The 23,250-nt window shown below is 41.3% G+C and overlaps 1 protein-coding gene across 7 annotated transcripts in view; it reads left to right on the top strand.

Moving 5' to 3' along the window:
- The window catches only part of MAPK9 (mitogen-activated protein kinase 9), a 54,920-nt gene extending 38,202 nt beyond the window's left edge, over positions 1-16,718 (top strand). For 5 of the 7 annotated variants that reach the window (XM_075900496.2, XM_075900491.2, XM_075900492.2 and 2 more), the window contains 5 exons: positions 2,034-2,216; positions 3,993-4,117; positions 4,718-4,781; positions 5,653-5,724; positions 11,468-16,718. In XM_075900496.2, coding sequence (XP_075756611.1) covers positions 2,034-2,216; positions 3,993-4,117; positions 4,718-4,781; positions 5,653-5,724; positions 11,468-11,610 — 587 coding nt within the window. In that variant the 3' untranslated portion in view covers positions 11,611-16,718. Of the gene's footprint in view, positions 1-2,033; positions 2,217-3,992; positions 4,118-4,717; positions 4,782-5,652; positions 5,725-7,021; positions 7,088-11,462 lie in introns of all 7 variants that reach the window. The other 2 variants (XM_075900493.2, XM_075900494.2) reach the window with 2 other exon arrangements.
- The last annotated feature ends 6,532 nt before the right edge of the window (positions 16,719-23,250 follow it).

Raw genomic sequence — 23,250 nt, forward strand, 5'->3', positions numbered from 1 at the left:
TTCTAGGGATATATTTTTGACTGAGAAAAATCCCCTACATTTGGTCCAGGTGTGAGCCTCAGAAAATCATGGTTCCTGTAGCTCCCATTGGCCAGAAATAGCAACCTGTACCTGTGGCAGCGCAGGTAAATATAGCAGCAGCAGCCCACCAGGGGCAAACCCTAGTGAACTGCTGCCATTTTATTGCCTACTGCTGGATTAGAATCTGTTGAAGGACTTCTAGGAATGAAGTCTTATTATCAGTAAGATAAATACAGCCTCTGCCCCAAAGGCTGCCATCTGCTTCTGTGGATGAAATTTTGCAGGCTTTTACAGAGCATCCTGTGCACACCTTACATTACAAGTCAAGTTTCCATCTAGTCAGTGTTTCAAATGCTACTATGCATGCTTATTAAACTCAAGTTTGTAATGTCCTCAGTTCTCGAGTTAACAGTGTTTGTTTCTACTTTCAACTTTGGTGTGGTTCTTTTGAGAAATCCAGTTCAAACACTCATTGGTCCTGTTCAGTTCTTTATTAGTTACTGTTAGTCAATTTTTCCTGGGTCTATAATTGATGAAAGAAAGAGAAGTAGGCATTATGAGAGTAGAGACTGAGTGTGAAGTTTTATTAACCCTAACCGGTGATAATTTTAAAGAGAAATGATCCTTTGAATGTAGTTTGGTAGAGCCTCTACCAGAGTGGGAACAATATTGTGTGTGTATGTGTATGTTCAACTTTCTTTGTGTGCACATTGTTTTAGCATGAGTGAACTTTTGTGCCTTTTTTATTTACCATGCTTTTTTATGTCCGTTTTCCATTTGAATGCATGGAATAAGCAATGTATTATAATCTCTGCATTAGAGGTGTATATTTGTAATATGCATCAGTGTGCATCATTGATATTAAAATATTTCTGGCAGACATGCTGAAATTTAAGTACTTCTAACAACAACTTCTAAACAGATCTTTTTTGTGTAAAGGCATGCTGTTTTGTTTAAGTTATAATCGTTAGCTACATAAATATGTATATAGAAAATGTTACATGTGACATAACTAAATGTCTAACTTGTGAATGTTGACAGAGTTGGTGCTCAGCAAAATGTAGTATTGCATTAGAATCACAAATTCTGATTTCAGAAGATGATTAGGGATTTGTTCAGTAAAAAGGTATCCTGATGTTAGAACCTTGAGAGAAACTATCTTGTATTAGTTAATTTGCTATATCACAGTCAGTGATTATAGAAATAATACAAAAATTTATTTGTAGTCTTCAGACATTCCTATGAATTTTATTACATAGCATGCAATAAGATGTCTGATAGAGCCACATTGCTGAATGTTATCTGAACCCCAGACTATGTAGAGAAGACCAGAGGCTTTAGTTCTGCCTTCATCTGCATTTTTTTAAATACAAATAAGTAAAAAAAATCCATGACATTTCTAGCTTTATTCCAACAAAATATAGTAATTATATGTTGTTCTCCTAATTACTCCTGAAGCATTCTGTTTATACAGCAACATATTGAGATTCACGTTCCTAACCAAAGTGTTATCTGGTAAAAGCCAGATAAATAAGACAGCTTTGGCAGAGAAGGTGTACAAATATCTTTTAGATGTTAGGAAGATCCATCTTCCAAAGCATATTTATCTCCCCTGATATTACATTGGAACTCTTAATAAGCTATGGTTGCACTACTGCTTAAGTTGACGTCAGATATGTTGCTGAGAGATGTGAATTAACTACCTTCATGGTGACACAACTTACGCTGACTTAAGCACCGGTGTGAACAGCACTCTGTCTGCAGGAGAGCTTCTCTTGCCGACTAGAGATGTAAAATAATGTTTAAAAAGTTAACTGGCTTAAACATTAAGTTTAACCAGTTAACTGGGTTCCCACGCCGTGGGTGGGTGGGTGGCTGGGCTGGGCCAAAGGCTGCACCAGGCTAGGCTGCTGGTTAACCAGTTACTTGGTAAGCACATTTTCTATGAGCAATACCTTATACAGTGCAGATTTTGAAAATTTTCAGCTACTTTTCCTGAAGATAGCATCCAGATATTGATCAATGGAATAAAGTTATTGAACAGTTAGGAACACCATCAGCAGATTTTATGAAGAAACTACAGCCTACTGTGAGGAATTATGTAGAAAACAGACCGAAATATCCAGGTATCAAATTTGAAGAGCTCTTCCCAGATTGGATATTTCCATCGGAATCTGACCGTGACAAATTAAAAAGTAAGGTATTTGGAGGGCAGGGGGAATCTTTCTAAATTGGTTCACTTAAAGTATATATAGTATGGGCAGAAAATGCAAACATGATGCTAGAGATGTAAGAGTGTAACTGTTTAAATGGTTAAGAGATAAGCATGAGCTTATTGGTTTCCATAATCGTTGCATGCTGATTCTTGGCCCAGCTTCTGGGTAGCCGGGTGCCACCCATGCTGGCTCTGTATCAAAGCCTGCAGTGTGGGGCGGCAGCCGGCATGCTGGGAGTTAGGCCAGCAGCAGGGAGCTGGTACACTAATAAGCTGTCTCCTGGTGTGCACTGACTCTGGCTGCCAGCCCTGCTTCTGGGAAGCTGGCTGTCACTCTGCATTGGTGGCTCTGCAGCATAAAGCTTATACTGTAGAGCCCACAGTGCAACCATCTCCCTGGAAGTGGAGTGGGCAGTCGGAAGCCAGCTCTCAGCACATGCTGGCCCTGATCCCAGGGAACCGGGATGTAGGCTCTGCAGAACAAGCTTGAATGTTTGCTAAGTAAACTTTTGTGAAAGGCATTTGATAATGAAAACTGATCTCTTTAGTTGATATCAATATGCACGTGTAGTTGTCCTGTTCATTTTAACTGTGTATTGATTAAATAGATTTTGTTCTAAATTACTGGTATATTAAGCTTGCCTGATGCATCTACCTCTTGGCCACGTGCAATGGTAATTCTATTTAAAAGCCTCAATAGCAGGCAGCTTAATTTTGTTATAACTATGATACCACATTGCATAATAATATCAAATACCTACTGTATTTTCTGGCGTATAAGGCTACTGGGCGTATAAGATGACCCCCTAATTTTTTAGTTAAAAGATAGGTTTTCGTCTTATACCCCAGTGCCCCTCCGCCTCCCCGGCTTTGCTCCCGGTGTCCCTGGTCTGCTGGAGACGGTCCCCAGAAGACCAGAGGCATCGGGAGCAAAGCCGCAGCAGCGGCGGGGTCCCGCGCCTCTGAGGCTTTGCCAGGGCGTATAAGACGACCCCCGGTGTATAAGACGACCCCCTTTTAGCATCAAAAGTCGTCTTATACGCTGGAAAATACGGTATTATTAATTTCACTTGTGTGAGTAGTAGTAGACCATAAGGATACAGGTATCTAATGTAACATAAGCAATAACTCTCTATCAAAAGGAATTAGTGATGTCAAGTCAGAAGAGCTAAAGCTTTCTTTTTGCTATATTAATACCTATTTTTAAAATAGTGCACTGTTATATTCGAAAGATTAGTGCCATCCAGATCATGGTCTAGTACCTCAATGGGACTGAGTGCACTAGCAAAATTAGTTGTACGTATTCACAAGAGTGGGACCATGACTTTGATAGCATTAATGTTTAATTTCAAACATTGTAACCTTCATTTTAAATATATGTAACAATATAATAAAAAGAAAAAAGTCTCACTTGGCTTTTGCGGATACTAGTTTCTCTCAATAGAGTTAACACTTTTATGCATACAGCAAGATGGGTTTAGTTGTACTAGAGACTAATTTCATGTGGTGTATAATGTTCAGTGAAACTCTCACACAAGTTACAAGAGACCTGCTTAATCTTGGTAAATTTTGAGACACAGTTGAAGGCCAAGAGTCTTCAGGTAACTAATAAAACTACTTGAATTATTAACCTTCATAGGAATTTTTGTTTCAGTATATCAATTTTTGCTAGGATATATTCTGCCATGTGTTTTTTGTTTCACTCTAGCATTTTTAGAATCTAAAATTCTGTCTGTACTTTCCCCCCCTCTATTAGCAAGTCAAGCTAGAGACTTATTATCAAAAATGCTGGTAGTAGACCCAGACAAACGAATTTCTGTAGATGAAGCCTTACGTCATCCATATATCACGGTCTGGTATGATCCAGCTGAAGCGGAAGCAGTAAGTGTACATAAAAATACTTCTCAAGTGATCACTCTAATCTTTATGTTTGAAATAATAACTTGTGTCGGGTCAGAGTAGATGGTGAATTCTCCCTTTTCAGGCTAGAAAAGATTTCATATGTAGTCCTGAGAGGATCATAGCTTGAAGTAATTGAAGTACCACTTCCAAAACAGCCAAAGTGGTGGCATTATTGTTGGTTTGAAAAATATCTCTTATAGCTGATAGTTGCCAGTTTAACAGTAACTTAAGCAGGTTTTTTATCCTACCCGCTTTATAATAAAACCATTTAATTTTGTTGAGAATTTCAGGCCTCATGCTTTAATATGCGGTTTTCAGTTGACCAATCTAACAATTTTGGTACATTTCTTTGCTTGCTTTTAGTTTTGAAATTGGAAGCATGCAATTCTAATGCATACAAAGATAGGATGGAGATATTGGAAAGGGACCCAGCCAAAGATTAGCAACTAAAAATAACAATTAGCAACTAAAAATAATAATTTCGTTTAGTGTGGGGTTTTTTTCCCCTCTTTTGGACACCATGGTTAATTATATTAATGGAGTGCTGCAGTTATATTTCAGATTTTATTTTCTTTGTAGCCTCCTCCTCAAATCTATGATGCACAACTGGAAGAAAGAGAACACGCCATTGAAGAATGGAAAGGTAACAGCAAAATATAACACATTACAGTAATGGTAGTAATTTATCAACCATAGTACTAATGTAGTATAAGTGCAACACTGCCTGATTTATCAGAACCAATCAGATAATACATTACAGCATGCAACAATATGAAAGATTAAATACCCAACAAACAATAAATGTCATGTTATGGAATTATTTATAGATTGGTATAGAGTACAGTTGGAAAGAGAAGAAAGTAGCATATTTCTAAATGGACGTTTTATTTGTATTTTTTGGTATTTTGTTAGCTCTCCTTATGGGTAGGTGAGTGCTGTAGTTTTTTGTTTTGTGAAACCAGCCTTCTAATGTAAATTTTCATTTATAATGGATGCCTACTATATTTTTCTTAATCAAGAGATCTTCAAAACAGATACACCTTCTGCCTTCCAAATCACAGTACCTAATCTCAGATCTGTTCTAGTACCGGAGTTCTGCTAGCAGAGTTGGTTATTTATAATAAGATGCCAATTTTCCTTGCTGAGTAGCTTTTATATTGGTAATTTGCCCAAAAAGATGAAAGCTGTTTTGTGTTCTGATAACAATTACCATATGCCTTCTTTATGGTGTTGTGTATATCACCTTGTGGTGAAAAAGTGAGGTAGCCCTTACTCAAGTAGTCTCAATCACATTGTGATTGAGTGTATCTGTTATTTTTTGGTAAAGATTGAGAATCTTTTAAAATCTTAAAGTACATTTGCAAAGTCTGTTCATCGTAACAGTTGTTTGCTCCATGGGAATGTGTACCTTTTAAACAGTGTACAAATGCACCCTTTAAAAGTGTACAAGGAAATGGCTGAAAGCACAGGGGATTTATTGGTAATATTATTTTTTCCCTACCTACCTTTTTAAGAATTAATATACAAAGAAGTAATGGATTGGGAAGAAAGAAGCAAGAATGGTGTGGTAAAAGATCAGCCCTCAGGTTAGTCATTGGTTTAATAGTTTAATCTTTTCTGCAACTCTGATACATGTTTGGTGAGGTTCTCATTTTACATGAATTAGAATCAATAATCCAGTTATGCCAGAAACTTTCGGTGTCTAATGCTTTTGGTCCTGATAAATCTTCCAGATTCATAGCAAGGCAAACTGACTATGTAGTGAGCTGTGGAAACATGCTGTTCTTCCTGCCTATAGTGGTATAGGCATACCCTGTCCTGAGAGGGGGGAGTCACAGGGGTCTGTGGACACCCATATTACTACTTTATATCTGTCAGTAACCCACGTCAGTTGGTCACCACAGGAAAGTGCAGTCTACTGGCCAGAATCTATAGAACTGCCCCTTGGATATAGGGCAGCACGGCCTAATGTCCAGTGCCCAGGAGATGAAGGGGATGCACCGCCACTAGATCAGCGGGGAAGCCCACCAAAACACCAGTCTCTCACTCGGGTGGGGGATACTACTCGCTCGCCTTCCCTGGATTAGTGCCTACCATCTCTGGTGGTAGGGCGACCCAAGAGGCTTCAGAATCCTCCAGCTGCACGGCACAAGTCCCTCCACTTGGCTCTATAGGCTCTGGAGGCTCATTCCAGTCTCGTGAGTCTCCAGCTCCCACTATCTGGATATGTGGCTGGTCCACCTCTGGAGATCCTGCTGCAGGTCCTTTCTCTCTAGTCCAGACCGAGCTGAGTTGCTCCCTTTTATTCTAGCCCAGCACTTGGAACATGCCTAGTTTGCTCTACTCACAGAATATTAACCCTCTTCCTGCTCAGTGTGGGGTATGCACACGCATCTCACTCTATGACTAGGAGAAGTTTAAAAAAAAAAAAAAAAGATTGCTTTGGATTTAATTGTTTATGAACCATGTCTTTCTAAGACCGTCTCCTGTCTTGTAGGTATAACCTGTCGTTCTTGGGTTGTATATGACCTTGCATTGATTGTATTAAAATCATTTTACATTTGAAATCAAGGGTGCTTGTGACCTCTCATAAATACATAGTGGTATTTTAGAAAACAGCACACCTGTACTACTTAATGGTTTTAATTCAATAGCTAACATCTGCAATGGTTTTGTAATGGAAAAATGTCCAGTGCACTGAAGAAATTTGCAGCAGTGTTTCAATCTCTCTATTCAGAGTTTGGCAGGATTCTTGTGTTGTCCTTGTAAGTAAGGTGGGTAGTAATGATTTTGTTAGCAAATTATAAAAAACTGAAGAAGAACTTTTGCCCTATTTCTTGTCTATATCTGCTGTATTCACCGTTATCCTTTTATTGTTCTTAGGAACTAATTTGTTTAATTAGGGTAGTGATTTGACAGATTCTGAATCCTAAGACAAAGCAAGTGCAGGTAAATCCTTTTTACTTAGTTTCCCATATTTATAAATAATAAGCTAATAATTTATTATCCTTGCCCTTTGTCTTAATAAATAATATTAGAAACAGCATAAGTGAAAAGCAGGTAGACTTCAAATTTGGCTGTATTTTTCATAAACCCATTGTGTTGTGTCTGTATTTTTCCTGGGAAACAGCTTCATTTGCTCTTCTGTTCTGCTTTAGAAAGTTTGCTTTATATCCTTTTTCTTAGCTGGATACCTTACATAGATTTAAATTCACTTGTAAATTCAGAAGCTTGTATTATGGTCTGTTCAAAAGGCTGAAATGGTCACATTCTGCCACAGGAAGACATTTAGTCACAGTTAATTCCAGCGAAGACCTTACATTTTACTAAGGATGTTAAATAGCGAGTACAGGTAGTCCCCGAGTTACGCGGATCCGACTTATGTCGGATCCGTAGTTACGAACGGGGATTTCTCGCCCCGGAGAACTAGAGCAGTGGGATGCCTGGTCCCGCCGCCCACCTTCTCCGGGGCGAGAAAAGCTGCTCCCCGTCTCCCTGGTCTGCTGGCAGAGCAAAGCAGCGGAGCACCCGGGGCCGGACCCGCGCCCGCTTCCAGATCAGCTGGAAGCGGCGCGGGTCCTGCTGGGTGCTCCGCCGCTTTGTTCAGCGTCTCCCTGGTCTGCAGACCAGGGAGACACTGAGCAAAGCCGCGGAGGACCCGGGCCGGACCGCAGCGCTGATCTGGAAGCGCCACGGTTCGGCCCGGGTCCTCCGCAGCTTTGCTCCACGTCTCCCTGGTCTGCTGGGGGGGGGACGCAGCTAGTGCCCCCCCAGCAGACCAGGGAGACGTGGAGCAAAGCCGGGGGCCTGTGGTAGAGCAGGTGGGGCACTGCCGGTTGGTCCCGCAGCACCGCTTCTTGGCGCTACTGGACCAACCCGGCAGCACCCGAGCTGCTCTGCCCCAGGCGTCCTGATTCAGCTGCTGATCAGTTTCAGCAGTGGCTGAATCAGGATGCCTGGGGCAGAGCAGCTGGGGTGCTGCTGGGTTGGTCCAGTAGCTCCAAGGAGCAGCCGCGCTACTGGACCAAGCCAGCAGCACCCGAGCTGCTCTGCCCCAGGCGTCCCAAAGTCAGCCGCTGCTGAAACTGACCAGCGGCTGACTACAGGAAGCCCGAGGCAGAGTTGCTCTGCCCTGGGCTTCCTGGAATCAGCTGCTGATCAGTTTCAGCAGCAGCTGACTTGGGGACGCCTGGTGTTCTTATCTTGAATCTGTATGTAAGTGGAACTGGTGTCCAGATTCAGCGGCTGTTGAAACTGATCAGTTTCAGCAGCGGCTGATGCCAGTTCCGACTTACATACAGATTCAACTTAAGAACAAACCTACAGTCCCTATCTTGTACGTAACCCGGGGACTGCCTGTAAATGACTAAACATGTACTCGAATCAGTTTGTATTGAGTACACAATTAGTTGATAAGGGGCTGCTGCGGCTCTGCTGTTTAAATGTAGTAGGAGCTGGACATGCAGGCAGCCAGACTTCTGCTACAGTTAACTGCAGAGCCACAGCGGGGATAGGTATGGGACCTGGCACGAGCCAAGATTGAAGAAGTCCCGGCTTGCGCTGGGTCTGGACTGGTGTGCTTTTGCCTTTTAAATGTAGTAAAAAGAGGGCAGCTCTTACTACATTTAAAAGGTAGAGCCGCAGCATGGGACTTGGCGTGAACACCAGGTCCCGCACTGCACCCCTGCTTCCCCCCCCACACACTGCACAGATGATGCTAGCAGGAACAGCCTTTTAAGCCAGCTCCCCCCAGCCCCTGCTCCTCCCCTTGTTGCCTCTATATCGGAGGCAGCAAAAGGGAGGGGGGATGGGAGTAGTTGACTTGACTACCCGATAAGCTCTTCTACATCCCTACATTTTACAGTAAATCTGTTCAGGGAAATGCCCCTTTTATCTTCTTGGGGAAGGTATGAACAGTTTTTATTTCATTCTAAAAGAAACTGCCAAACCAAGTGATAAATATGCTATGAGCTGAAAACTGAGATAAGTGAGGTATGGTGTGTAAAACAATTCTGCAGGCTATACACAGGAAAGGTAGAAGGGAGACCAGCACAATTGAGGTAATGGATTTCAGGAAGGCAGATTTTGATAAGCTTAGAGAACTTGTAGGTAAGGTCCCATGGGAAGCAAGACTGAAGGGAAAAACAACTGAGGAGAGTTGGAAGTATTTCAATGGGACATTGTTAAAGGCCCAAAAGCAAACAATTCCGCTGTGTAGGAAAGACAGAAAATATGGCAAAAGACCAGCTTGGCTTAACAAGGAGATCTTGCATGATCTCAAAATAAAAAAGGAGTCATATAAAAAATGGAAACTAGGACAGAGGTAGTAGATTTTGTGGGGACCCCTAGGCTCTGGGGAGGGGCTGAAAAGTTCAGTGTGGAAGGGGGGCTGCTGGCTAGCAGGTTGGGGGTAGGAGGGCAGGGTGTGGGGTTCTGGCCAGAAGGAAGTGTGAAGGAGAAGGCTGAGGTTGTGGGGGGTGGTCTGGGTAGGAAGAGGGGTGCGGGAGGCAGTTGGGGATGGGTGTGGGAGGGGGCAGGGGTATGTCCACCTGGTGCAGCTCTGGGGAAGAGAGCTCAGATGGCCCTGTACCACCATACCGGCAGGTACCACCCCCATTGTTCCCATTGGCTGAAATTCCTAGCCAGTGGGAATGACAGGTGGAGCCTGCAAACCAGTGCAGAGAGAGTGCTTCCTTGTGGTGCCAGGGCAGGCAGCAGCTGGCTCCCCACAGCACCGGCTCCTGCTCCCCCTCCCTCCTTACTGCCTTTGATACAGAGGCAGCAAGGGGTGGGATTGTGTGTGGTTAATAAGATTAACCAATAAACCCAGGCTTATCGGTTAATTGTGTACTTGACTACATGGTAACATCCCTGGACCTCCCACTACTAAGCCTGGCTCTGTTGCTTGAGCTTTCCAGTACTTCATATTTCCTACAGGTTACTGTTGGACATTTTCTTTGGTGTCTTCTAACCAACTTTGGAGTCTGCCCTGATACTTTCTCCACATGAGGCGCTCTGCTCTGAGCACATTCTGCTTGTTATATTGTCCTTGCATAGCCACACGTCACCCCCATTTCAGGTCACATGACCCTTTGCTCTGTCTGAAATGCTAAATATCACAGAATGCATTCTCTTTAAAGGACCAAGCCTTAGTAACCAGATAGTAGTACTTCCACCTAAAGAGGTTGTCTTGTTCTCTTTTAGGTGGTTGTAAAAATTAGTAATCCTATCTGTTCTGGGAGATACGAGATACCTGTTGTATGCTTTGACTGTACTGACAAATATTAAATTTTCTGATGTGAATAGGTAATGCAAAAAACATTACTGTTAAGAGTGAAATTGACATCTTCCCTTCTCACAGAATAATGTTATAAATTATTTAAACATATAAAAATGACAAAATGAGATGTCATAAGTAGAGACCTGCAAGTTCATGAATATCTGCTGTAAATCCGCAGGTATCCACATTCGTAGATGTGGATATTGAAGTTCATGTGGATGTGGAAATAAATTTTGTATCTAGAACCCTTCATATTTTCAGATATCAGTGGGTATCCACATCCACGATGTCAGCGTACATATTCACAGCGTATTTTTGTGGATACAGATGCAGATACAAATTTTGCATCCGTGCAGGGTTCTAGTCATAAGGGGATGGAACAATGTTTCCCTACTCTTTATAACACCGTGGAAATGTAAAACTAAAATTTGCTTATCTGAAATGAATGCAGACTTGTTTGCTCTTCTAATTTTGCTCAAAAGTGATGAGCTGCTGGGGTTTTTTTAAAAGAAAGTACAGTATTCTTTTTGGAGGAACAATGCACATTGTTACATGTATTTTACACAGATACGGTAACTAAAAATTTGAGCTAACTTGGATAGTCTCTTAATAAATATGGGTATGTCTACACTTGCTCCCTATCTCGAGATAGGGATGCAAATGTAGTATACCGAAATTGCTAATGAAGCGTGGGATTTAAATATCCCACGCTTAATTAGCATAATCGTGTCCGGCTGCCATTTCAAAATCGCATTATTGCAAAATAAAACACCCTGTGTAGCAGCGTTATTTCAAGAAGAAAACCCTTCTCTCAAAATAACTGTTACTCTTCATACTCCTCATATTTAAATCCTGTGCTTCGTTAGCACTTTCAGTACACTGCATTTGCATCCCTATCTCAAGATAGGGAGCAAGTGTAGACATACCCTATAATTGTAACATGTTGTGTATTCTGAGAGAGGAAATACTAAGAATCCTAAAGCTATGTTGTTTATATTTGCAATAATGTCTTGCCTCAGATTTTATTATGTTTGGTTTACTTAGCACAGATGCAGCAGTGAATAGCAACACCAGCCCTTCCCAGTCGTCATCTATCAATGACATTTCATCCATGTCAACAGAGCAAACATTGGCTTCAGATACCGACAGCAGCATTGATGCCCTGACGGGACCCCTTGAAGGATGCCGATGATTAGCCAGGATTGGAGACGTAACATTGGGGGGAGGGGGAACCCTTGTTTCCATTGGCCTGAATTGCCTGTAAGTTAATGGAACCAAGTAGAGAAACTCCATATTCTGCATGTTCTACTAAATTAATGCCTGTGTTTTACTCAGTTGTAGTAAGAATCCCTGCTTAATGTTGTAAAATGAAAGCAATGTCTAAAGAAAAAAATTACAGTTTAGACATGACTATAGGCTTTTTTATTTCAGCCTATTTCAGGTGAGCAGTTACAGTAGATATGAGTAAGCTGATGGACCTTCTGTCTTGTTCAGTAGACTTCTGTAACACACACGGTCAATACATTTTTGCATAGACTTAGCCTGCAGTGGATTTTTTGAATGTATAGCATCCATATAATTTGCTTAAATATGACTGCAGAAGTTTGTGCTATTTAACTCCAATATGTTTTTTGTGTGTGTTACTTTACATATCGGACATGTTAGTACTGTATTCAAGGGGCAATTGTTCTTCCACATAGCACTTTTTTTCCTATTAAGCCCTTTCTCTTCTCACCTCACAATAATTCTGTATATCTTCTTGTAGAAGAAACAAACTTGTGACCTTCAAATAGCATAGCAATCATTTCATATTTTACATATGAATGCAACTATGCTTCTCTGAACGTCTTTTAGTTGTGTTTTAGTGGGAGATAGACTGGGTTAGTTTGATGAAGTCATGTCTCTTTAAATGAATGAAGTGTTAAATTATTTCCTTATTTTCTGGCTAATACATTATTTTGATCTTTATGAATAAAAACATTAAGAAACTACCCTTTCCCTACGTTTTCTTTCAAGAACAAAAAGGACTCCTGTGGAGCTTCTCCCTTAGTTACTACTTGTGTCTCAATGCAAAATCTGATAAAATGCAAAGACAGTGGGGAGCCTTGAAACCTAAGTGACCCCTGGAATAGTTGCATAATTTTTTTGTCTAATCTTCTTTATGGAACTATTCTACAATATGAACACTTCTAAATTTTGATAGTCCTTTTGACTGACTTGACAACTGATTTTCTTAAATATTTCTTATATGATCCATAGAGCTAAACTCTATGTCCAAATTAGAAATGTTCTTTTTTTGTTTAAAAAAGCAGTCTGTGTACATTTTTAACAAGGTACCCCAGGAGAGGAAGGCTGTTTGCAGTGAAGATTTCTTTCTGTTTTAACAGAGGTTATCAATAGAGTTTTCAGATTTAAAGAATACAAACATTGCCTCTTGCATTGCAAAATATTTGAATTATTAGCAAATGTGTGTACAGTAGAATAGTGCTTAAATTACCAAATATTATGCAGTTGCATATTTGCAAACAAAGCATGTTTGCTTTGAAACACACAAGTGTAAGAAATGCTTTGCTAAAGAATCTTTGTGTACATTTGTTATGATTAAACTATATAACTAAAATAGTAATGAAAAATGTCTAAGATAAGGCAAAACGTACTGCTTTCATAATAGCATTATATTTAGTTGTTACGTTCTCTTTAAATCTGAAAATAAATCATGTGACTTTCTCACTGAACCATTACATTACAGAGCTGAATTGGTCAGTGTACTATTTGGGAAAGGAAAAAGATTTGTCCATGATTTTGTATGCTCTTGCTTATGATCTGCAAGTTAGAAGTTTTTCTATGAATGCAGTGTGTCCCTATAAATGTTTTTAAATACTTTAATTTGCTGTACATGTAAATTTATCAGGAAATTGGACAGAAGTATCTCAGTGATATAACCTGTAGGAAGTAAATCTAGCATTTTGATTTTTTTTTAACAAGTACTTTTTTAGAATTTTTTTTTTTTTTTACTTAAAAGTACAGATATATTATTTATTATTTTGTTTCCAGTGAAATGTTCAAAATTTGCCAGGTTTTATTTTGTCATTAGAGTGAACCTTTGGTAAAAATGCTTATTGTGTTCTTACACAATACAGTTGCTTCTTTATCTCTGTGTTTGGTGGTGTTAATGTTCAAACACACCTAGCATATAGAATGAGCTCTGGTGATTTTAAATTATCTTGTGATTAACTTCCACTCTGTTCACTTAGTGGGGAAAAAATTGAAGGTATGCTCTCTCTCTTCCAGTGTGTTGATTAAAAAATGACTGGGTTTTTCCAGACATGGTGTTTCTTTACTGATTGCATGTAGGATTAGCTATGCAGGCCAAAACTTTCAGACATGACTTGTGCTTTTTGAGGTACCTTTTTAAGGAGCCTTAATTTCAAAGGATGCAGGTTCAGGTTTTTGAAAATCTTGGCTTTATTGTTTTCAAAGAACTTTGAAATAATAGAATGAATGTGCAAAATGATGCAACTTATCATTAAGATTGCTTAAGAATTGCTTTTCCACTATTTCTGAGCCATAAAGGGCATGGCACAGTACTGCTACATAGCAAATACAATTAAGCTACCTTAGTAATAACATAAATGAGTTATTAGTAAGTTATTGTTTGCCAGTATTGGTCTGGCCCTGTCTCTAAAAGTTCTTGCTGGATATTTTGATATCTATTAACAGCTGGGAATGACCTGCTGGACTTGTCATTTTCAAGATTATGCAGTGTGTTAAGCTTTCTATTAGTGATGCAAAATCCCAGATAACCAGCTAAACGGTTAACCGCTGAAACATTAGTTTAAGTGGGATCTGGGTAGGGGACCACTCCAGCCAGGCTGGAGCAGCCCCCAGCCCCCAGAGCTTCTGCTGGGACAGGCTGTGGGCTCCCAGCCCCTGTGTGGTGGGGCTGAGGCTGCCACTGGCTCCCTGCTCCCACCAGAGCAGCCACCAGAGTCTTGTCCTCCCCTGGTCCAGCAAACTCCATGGTTCAGAACAACTCAGGTCCCAAGGGTGCCAGACCAGGGAGGGCCTGTACAGTTGACCAGTTTTCTGCACTTCATGTTTAGCATTTATAAGTGTGTGTGGGGAGGGGGGGAGGGAGAGAGTAAACAACCCAACTGAATCTATGAACATGAATGTTGCCTTTCTGTATGACAGACTCTACCGCCAGTGTTTACACTGCCTCTCTTTCAAATACACACACACACATGCACTATTTAAAAAGAAATGATCAAATTTAGTTACAGTTCTTATACTTAACTGCTCACTTGAAAGTAGAAGAGGATAATGGTTCAGATTTTAAGCCACACTTTAATTATGTAAACACTGAGTAACTGAATGGCATTGCAGAAATGGAGTGATTTTAAAAGATTGATTTCATTTTATTTGTGCTCATATCGCTTTTCCTCAAAAACATGACTGAACTAAGAAACCAACCATTTTGAAAGCTGAGTGAGCAGTCTGTAGAATGTGCTTTGAGGAAATTCTTTGATATGAAAGATTTTCTTTTTGTTAGGTTTTTAAAAAACACTGTGTCAAAATAAGGTTTGTCTGCACAGATCACATAAAATATACCTTTCTAACCATTGTAAAAGCAAGCTTTTCAAATTTATTTAACCTGTTTCTGGTAAGGATTTAAACTTCCTTATCAAAGAAGGCAAGCCCAGATAAACTCAGGGTATGTCTACACTGCATGCTTATTTGGAAAAGAGCTATTCCGGATAGTTATTCCAAAATAGCACGTCTACACTGCAAGAAAGCCTCAAAATTAGTCCGACAGGTTTCCGTAATATGCTATTTTGATTTGGAGCCCCCAGGAGGCACAGGGGAGGAATAACTTAGAATGGCCCTGGTGAGGGGCTATTTCGAAATAGCAGTTGTGGAGCATCTACATGCAACTTATTTCAAAATAGCTGTTTCGGAACAGGCATTATTCCTTGTAGAATGAGGTTTATGGATTTTGGAATAAGCCGTCCATTAGTTCAAATTTATTTTGAAATAACAGAATGGCAGGGTAGTCGCTTACATTGTTATTTCGAAATAATGCTAGTTTTCTCAAAATAACAGTGTAGCGTAGATGTACCCTCAGACTCATCTAGAAATTGTTGACTAGTTGGTTGTGAAAATACAAAAACTGTAGGGACCAGATTGTTTTGTGGAAGTGGTGGTGGTGGTCTTTTAAATCCTAAGAGTGTGTGCTGGTTTATTCAAGATTCGTAAAAATATGATTCCTCCTTCAATTTATTAATCTTTTCTTTATATTTAAAAAAAAAAGCTTTTAGATGGACCTCGACTTAATTTTAAATCATTTTCCATTTTGGATCTGGTTTTACTTAACTCTTGTCAAACTTATGATTTAGGAATAGCATGGGATTTAGAACTTCAGAATACAATGTATATGTTCATTGTCCAAGAGTGACCCATTTCAAAATGGTAGAAGTGCACTGTACTGATTTGGCATACATTGTAAATTCCTAGAAAATTCCTCAGGTGCTCAAGTGCAGACAAATCTTTACTGAACTTAGTACCAAGTAGGCAGATAGGTTCAGTCTTCCAGCAATATAGTTTGTATTGGGATGTTTCATTTGAATTGTGAAACTTTGAATAGAAGTACTTTTAAGTGAAGAAACACTGAGTGTCTTTAAGTGTTACTTATATATAAAATGGATTCTATGAGGGCGTGATGCTAAACTTAGTGATCCTGGATACTTGAATCCAGATTCTTTCCTGAGCTGAGCACTGTTTGGCTCACATTTTAATTTAACTTGTTGTGTGCACTTTCCATCCAAATGCAGAATTTTGACTTTATTTTTTTTCCTATAGCTGATTACCTGGTCTTGGTTATTTCATTACTTCTCCGTGAATGCCCTTGACTTCATTTGATACTGGGGATATGGCAGAAGTAAATGTATTCTGGTTCATTATCTTATATATTATTTTAGATTGTCCATCACATAATGCATATTTAGAAATCACTATAACTTACTACACAGCTGTATCAAATCAAACCTCCTCTTATGCCTACTTATGCATGCTGAAAATCTTTTGAGCTAAATGATGTTAATATGTTTTAAGAAAGCAGACTTTTCTCTTAATATTTGTATTAGAAGAAAATGGAGAGGCAACCAACCTTTGTGTTATCTAAGATAATATTTATTTTTGTAGCTGTAATTCTGCATGAGGATTTCAATCCCACAAATTTGCTGTGTTTCTATATAATCAAAATGTATGCTTAAAAAGATCAAATACAAAATCAAATCAGAAGATTTTCTTTTGGGCTCTGTTACTGAATATGTGGTAAGCTAGTTTGGTCCTGAAATTCAAAAGCAGAATATTGAATATGTATTTAATATTTAAGATTTTACTCTGTCATATTGCTGCTTAATTTTTGAAAAGGTGCTTGCAGTTTTGCACAACAAAAGTTTTAATTGCAGCATTGAAGCACTTTAAGATTCTTCTAAACACAACCTTCACATTCTGTTTTTACATTGTTTTTTGCATGTTAAAACTGTTTAATATGTTGCAAACCTTCATGTTCCTTTGTGATCCTGTCATTCAGGTTGAATCAGCATCATACTTTAAACATAAACTATCTTCAGAGATTTAAAAATTTACTTTTTTTTTAAATGGTTAAAACTTAATGCACTGTAAAATGTCAATTGGCAAGCATCATTTCCCAAGATCTAAAATGGTTTAATTAGCAGCATGGTTGCCCAGCCACTGGTTATATAGATGTTAGGGTTTCTTCATTCTAATAGCAGAATCAGCTAAGAACATTAGTCCTGTGATTGAAACCAGAGGCTATTAATGCATGCTATGATTCAGAGGAGGGCTGTTTTATGATCATGTCCATACTCCCTAATCAAGATCAAGGCTTTATTTTGATTGGTGCTGCACAAACACACACGCAGGCATAATTCCTGCTTCTAAGAAATTTATTCTGTGGAGAGTGGCACTGATCCTTCCAATGGGGATTAGAGTATCATCATCTGGGAACAATAATCAACAAGAGCCTTATTTTCTTTTCTTATGTGCCATGTGAAGGCATGATAGCTGAGAAATAATGATGATAGTATTTTTGATCTCCATGTTATGGAAATGAAGCTAAAATTTTGGAGAATTATAGTAGCACATTGCATGTGCTCACACCTGTCTTATAAGGGAAAAAATGGTAACTTAAAGGTTATATATGTGTGCAATATTTTTGTGAATTTCAGATACTTGGATTTGTGCTAATTTTTTTTAATGAAATTGGCAAATTAGCAATGTGGCGGTCACTTCTGGGTTTTTTTTATATATTTATACATTTTCAAATGGCTGACTTATGTGTGTGTAACTTTTTCAGATAAAATTCAGAAAAATTATTACAGTTTACATTTCCATAATAGGTTAATGCCTCTTTGGAGCCATTAGTTTATTGCAGGAATAGGGAACCTCAGGCCCACCCCCAATTTGCCTGGATCCAGCCCCCAAGTTCAGAGCGCCCCTCCCCCCAGCATTGGGGAGCCTGCACTGGTGCTCCAGTTCCCCTGCTGCCCACTGATCTTCTACACACAGATCTTCTAGGCTGGGCCCCTCTAGACTCTGGAGGGCAACGGCAGTGTGGGGAGTATCTTGCTCTTCAGTTGGGGGCCACAGCAGTGAAGGGTTTTTTTTTGTTTGTTTGTTTGTTTGTTTTTTGTGCTTCTCACTTGTATGCAGCCCTGATTAATTTTTCTGTGGGTCAGCGGTCCCTGCCCCAAAAAAGGTACCCCACACCTGGTTTATTAGATGAATAAAATACTTCTAAAAATAAAACTCAGTACAATGTGTATCTCTTGTTATCATACAGAACTCTTTTTTTTTTTTTTTTTTTAGAAGTGGCGTATCGAACTTTTTTGCAAGAGGTGTGCTTAAATAGAGACAAACACGAAGTAATTTATAGTATGATTTGTCCAATACAATGATGCCTTTCTGGTCTATAGATAAAATTACAAGGATTTTAATAGATTCCATTTTAGGTTTTGAGCAAGAAAGAAATGAACACCAAATGCAGGTTCGTTACATCGTGTGTGTTTGTTTTTTAAACTGCTTTTTATACAAACTGTCGAGTCCAGGAAATTCAGTCTGCAGTGACTGAATGTGTTGAAAATGAAGTATTAGCCTTAACAGAATTTCCTGGATTTTCCTGGTTTCATCACAAGCATAAGGTGTTTGTATTTGCTTAGTATCAGCTGGTGTAATTTTTGTGAGAATGTTCTGTATAAGGTGTTTTTGATGTAGATATTTTAACACTTGCCTAATCAAATTTTGAAATTTTTTCTCTAAGAATTTTGTCAAAGTCTTCATCTGTGTTCACTCCCACCAAAATGTGCATATTATTGGTCATTCCTACAGGTTTACCAATTATCACAAAAAATAGCATCAAGCCCTAGCATATATCTTGTTCAGAATTTATGGCCTTTATTTTAATTCCATTATAGTGTGTTATTTCAAAACAGATGTGCTTTTAAGTCTAACTGTACAGATACATAAAGTGGCCTATTCTGCCTAATATGGGGCTGGGCCAGATCCAGCCTGTGGACTTCATCTGACCACTTTCTATTTATATCCTGCTACCCATGCCTAAGGGTGTTAAATTGCTGTTATCTGGCTAATTGTGTAGTTGATACAATTTGTATTGTCGACTACACGATTAGTCGATAAGGGGCCACTCTGCAGATCTGCAACAGGGGTAGCTCCCAGAGCTGGCTGGAGCTGGGACTGAGCAGTCCTGGCTTGCACCGACTCTGGGAGCCAACCGTGCTGCAGCTCTGCGTTTTAAATGTAGCGAGCCCGGTTTCTCTTCTTACAATTAAAATGCATTGGCAAAGCATCTCGGACCAGTGTGAGCTGGGACTGCTCAGTCCTGGTTCACGCTGAATCTAGCAGTGGCCATGGCTGTCCACAGGAGGGGCTACTCTGGCAGCAGCAAGCCCTGGCCACCGCAAACAGAAGCTGCTCTGGCAGCAGCCCCTGTTCATGGCAGCCAGGGCTGTCCATGGCCAGGGACTGTTGCCAGAGCAGCCATTGTGGGCTGCCAGCCCCAGCTAGCATGAACAGGGGCTGCTTGGTGGCAGCAGCCCCTATCCATGGGGAGGCCCAGCTCCCCACTGGGACCCCTAAGGGCAGGGGCTGCTGACAGAGCAGCCACTCCTATCTCCCCTGCTACCTCAGAGAGACAGCAAGGGAGGGGGGAGGCGGCACAATGAAAATGGGGCTGGGGGGAACTGGCTTTTAAGCCAGCTCCTCCCAGCACTGGCTCCTGTCTCTCTTCCCCCCCTCTCCCCCTCCCTGGTGCTTTTGCTGCCTCTCATACAGAGGCAAAAAGCGGGGGGAAAAAGCAAGTAGTTAAATACTTCACTCAACTACCTGGTAAGCATAAGCTGATCGGGTAGTTGAGTAGTCAACTATTCGCTAACATCTCTACCCATGCCACCAAATTTTTTAGGCCATGGCTCAGGCAGCAGGATCCTATTTAAATGGCTCCCAATCACAGCGCTTCCTCAACAGGGGTCGGAGCATCAAGCCCTTAAAACTGCAGCAGCAACGCTGGGTGGCTGCTAGACAATGTGTTAGCGATGGATCCGTGAGCCCTTTGTTGTGTTTTTACTTCAAAGCCTCCAGCCCCAGACAAATCTCAAGGAGGATAGTCCTCAGCCCTGCCCCTTCTGGGGGTGGAGCCTGCCCATAACCATGTACCAAAATTCATGGTGGCCCCCCTGCAAAAATTATTGCCCACTGCAGCCTGATACATTGAGATTTGATTGCCAGATCTCATTCTTGATGCTTGTACAACAGGGAAATGGTCTGTGTAATGGTAGTGGCTATTTTGTTTCATGCTGGATTTTGGTTTCAAAAACATTAAAATATATTTTTTACTGATAGCAAGTCACTCCTTGTTTTCAGACTTATTTCAAGGAAGCTGTAGCCGCATCTAAAACTTGGTTTCCTAAGTGGTTTTTTTAAGTCTTATTTTAGAACATCAATACTAAAGACACTTGTAAAATTTCAAATAAATATGTGAACTTAAAATATGTGAGAAGCCTGTTTTATTTACTGCAGCAGTGTTGTCTTTTCTACTTCAGTTTTTTTGCTTTGAAGGTACACATTACTGTGAAATGTTGCACTAGAGAAGTATTCATTTCCAATCATTTTGTACGACAAAAATGAATTATTGTAAATTGCAGTTAACTAGTGGTTCTGAAATGCAAACATTAATAGTATGAAACTCTAGTGAAACTGCTTGCAGCTGTTTTCTCCTGATTAGCTAAAACAGCATGAAATGTTAAGAGCAATTGGATATTATTTCCAGGTGGAAAATGTACAGTGAGAGACAAATTGTAGTGATCAGTAATCAAGTACTCCTGGAAGCACTGTCTGCACAGCCCTGTACTTTGTAAAATATAAACCTTAATACTATTCAGTTTTAACTCCCATCACAATTTATAGAGTTAAAAAGTACTTGCAACGGGGCCTCCTTATAAATATCCAGAAATCTACCTTACAGCCTACCCAAAAGTGACAGCCAAAGCAACAATTCCAAACAGTATGCAACCTTATCAGGGGAGTCAAACATACTCCCTTCACCACAGCATGCACGTATCTTCAAATGCTGGGACAGATGGCAGCCACAGCCATTGTCTTATTTCGCAAGACAACATATGAGCTGCCTGTAGTCCTGCCTGTGTCGGTTGGGAACATGTACTGTCACAAACCTCGTGAATCACCTCACGCTCCCACCAATAGTACTACAGTCTCTCAACTAGTGGACCTTTCCAAGCAATCTGCTAGCTGGTGTACCTTTCCATCGTCCAGACCCATCAGTAGCGATCACGACTGATGCATCGCTTCTGAGCTGGGGTGCCCACTGTGGAATGAGAACAGTACTGGGCAGATGTTCTCAACTCGAGCTGCACCTCCATATCAACCTCCTGGAATTCAGGGCTATCCACAAGCATGCGCTCGCTTCCTTCCCCTTATAAAGGGCAGAACCATTCATGGACAACACACCCTCTGTCAGGGCTACTCAACATGAGCCCATAGGCCACATGTGGCTCTCAGCCCCTTTGCATGCGGCCCACGGCACCTTGAACCACCTCCTGGACCACCAGGCTCCCTCTTTGCAGGGGCTCCAGCGGCAGTGCCAAGCTGTGTGTGCAGGAGCTGCTAGCCGGCAGGGGGCGGGGCACGGCTGCAGAGCGCACCGCCATGTCTGCCACAGCAGCAGCATCTCCCCGCGAGCAGAGCCGCGCCGCATGGCGCTGACATAAGCCGTGCCTGCGCGTGAGTGGGAGCTGCTGGACAACTTGGGGGGAGGCGCGGCAGAGCACGTCTGCCACGGCGGCAATGCCTCCCCATGAGCAGAGCCGCGCGGCACTGAGACAAGCCACATCGGCGCAGGAGCTGTGGGCCGGTGGCAAAAGGCGGCAACAAAGCAGGCCTGCCATGTCTGCCACAGTGGCAGTGCCTCTCTGAGCCAGGCCACGTCGGCACATACGCTGGAGCTGCTGGGGGTGACAAGAGGCACATGACAAGGCAGTGGCAAACCTGAGCAGCAAGACAGTGGCGGAGCCAGGCAGTGAGGCCGAGATGAGAGGGGTCTGTGCTGGGGCTTGGGTAGGGTTCCCATACGTCCGTTTTTTCCCAGACACGTCCTTGTTTTTACATGTTAAATCGTCGTCTGGATGGGTTTTTTTTTTTTTAAAGGCAAAAATATCTGGGATTTTTTGCCCTGCAAAGGGGATCAGGGAGGGAGCAGTGGCACATGCTTTCAGTGGAACATTTGGAGCTGCACGCCTGGACCATTCACAGCCGCTCTACGCACGGGCCCTAGCACCTGGAGGGAAAAGTGCATGGCTCTGGTGAGATCCAGGGCGTTACCCTCCACCCCACTAGATTCATGTCCCCAGCTGTGTGAGAGGGTAAGGACATTGAGTTAGAGCAGGGAGGCTGGGGGTGCCTGACTGGAGGAGGAGTGGGTGCATTGGGTTAGATCATGGGCATCTGGGGGGGTACCTGGCTCTGGGGGAGGGGCGGAGCATTGGATTGGAGCAGGAGGGCTGGAGGGTGCCTGGTTCTGAGGGAAGGCATGGGGTAGTGGGTTAGAGCAGGGACCTGGGTATTAAAACTTCTGACTTTTCCGTTCCTGTAGGTGGACAATGGGTCTGTTAACCAGAGTTTTGGGGGTTCCAAGTCTCTGCTCTGTGAGGACTGTGGGAGCTGGTGCTTGGTGGGGCAGGTAGGGGAAAGGAAGGGATTCTGGGAAGCAGGACTCCTGAATTCTTTTTCTAGCCATGCCACTTCTCCTCTCCGTGCCTTTAACTTCACATTGATTCTACCTACATTTCAGTAAATATTGTATTGGCAGTTTTTGATTGATTTGTTGAAATTGTGAAGCCAAAACAAAAAAGTAGTCAATATAATGGTCCTCTGTTGATATGTGTTTTAGTAGTTAAATTCCTGGACTGTCATTGCTAATTAAAAGTGCTATCATATGACTGGAAATCGGGTAAATATTGCATTTCATTAATATCAGCAGTTGTGACTTAAATGGGGCCTGCGTGTTGTATAGTCCTGTTAGCATGAAAGTAGATACTTGCATATATTTGCAACTGTGCTACAGTTGTGGCCCTCAGCATGTGCCCCTGGAGCTTCAAGAGTTGAGTAGCCCTGGTCTGTCATACATCAATCGACAGGGGTGTGCCCAATCACTCTCACTATGTGCAGAGACCATCAGATTTTGGAACTGGTGCTGCAAGAACCAGATAACCCTAAT

This window comes from Pelodiscus sinensis, chromosome 16 (genome assembly GCF_052426305.1).
Source record: "Pelodiscus sinensis isolate ZL-2025 chromosome 16, ASM5242630v1, whole genome shotgun sequence".
NCBI lineage: Eukaryota > Metazoa > Chordata > Testudines > Trionychidae > Pelodiscus > Pelodiscus sinensis.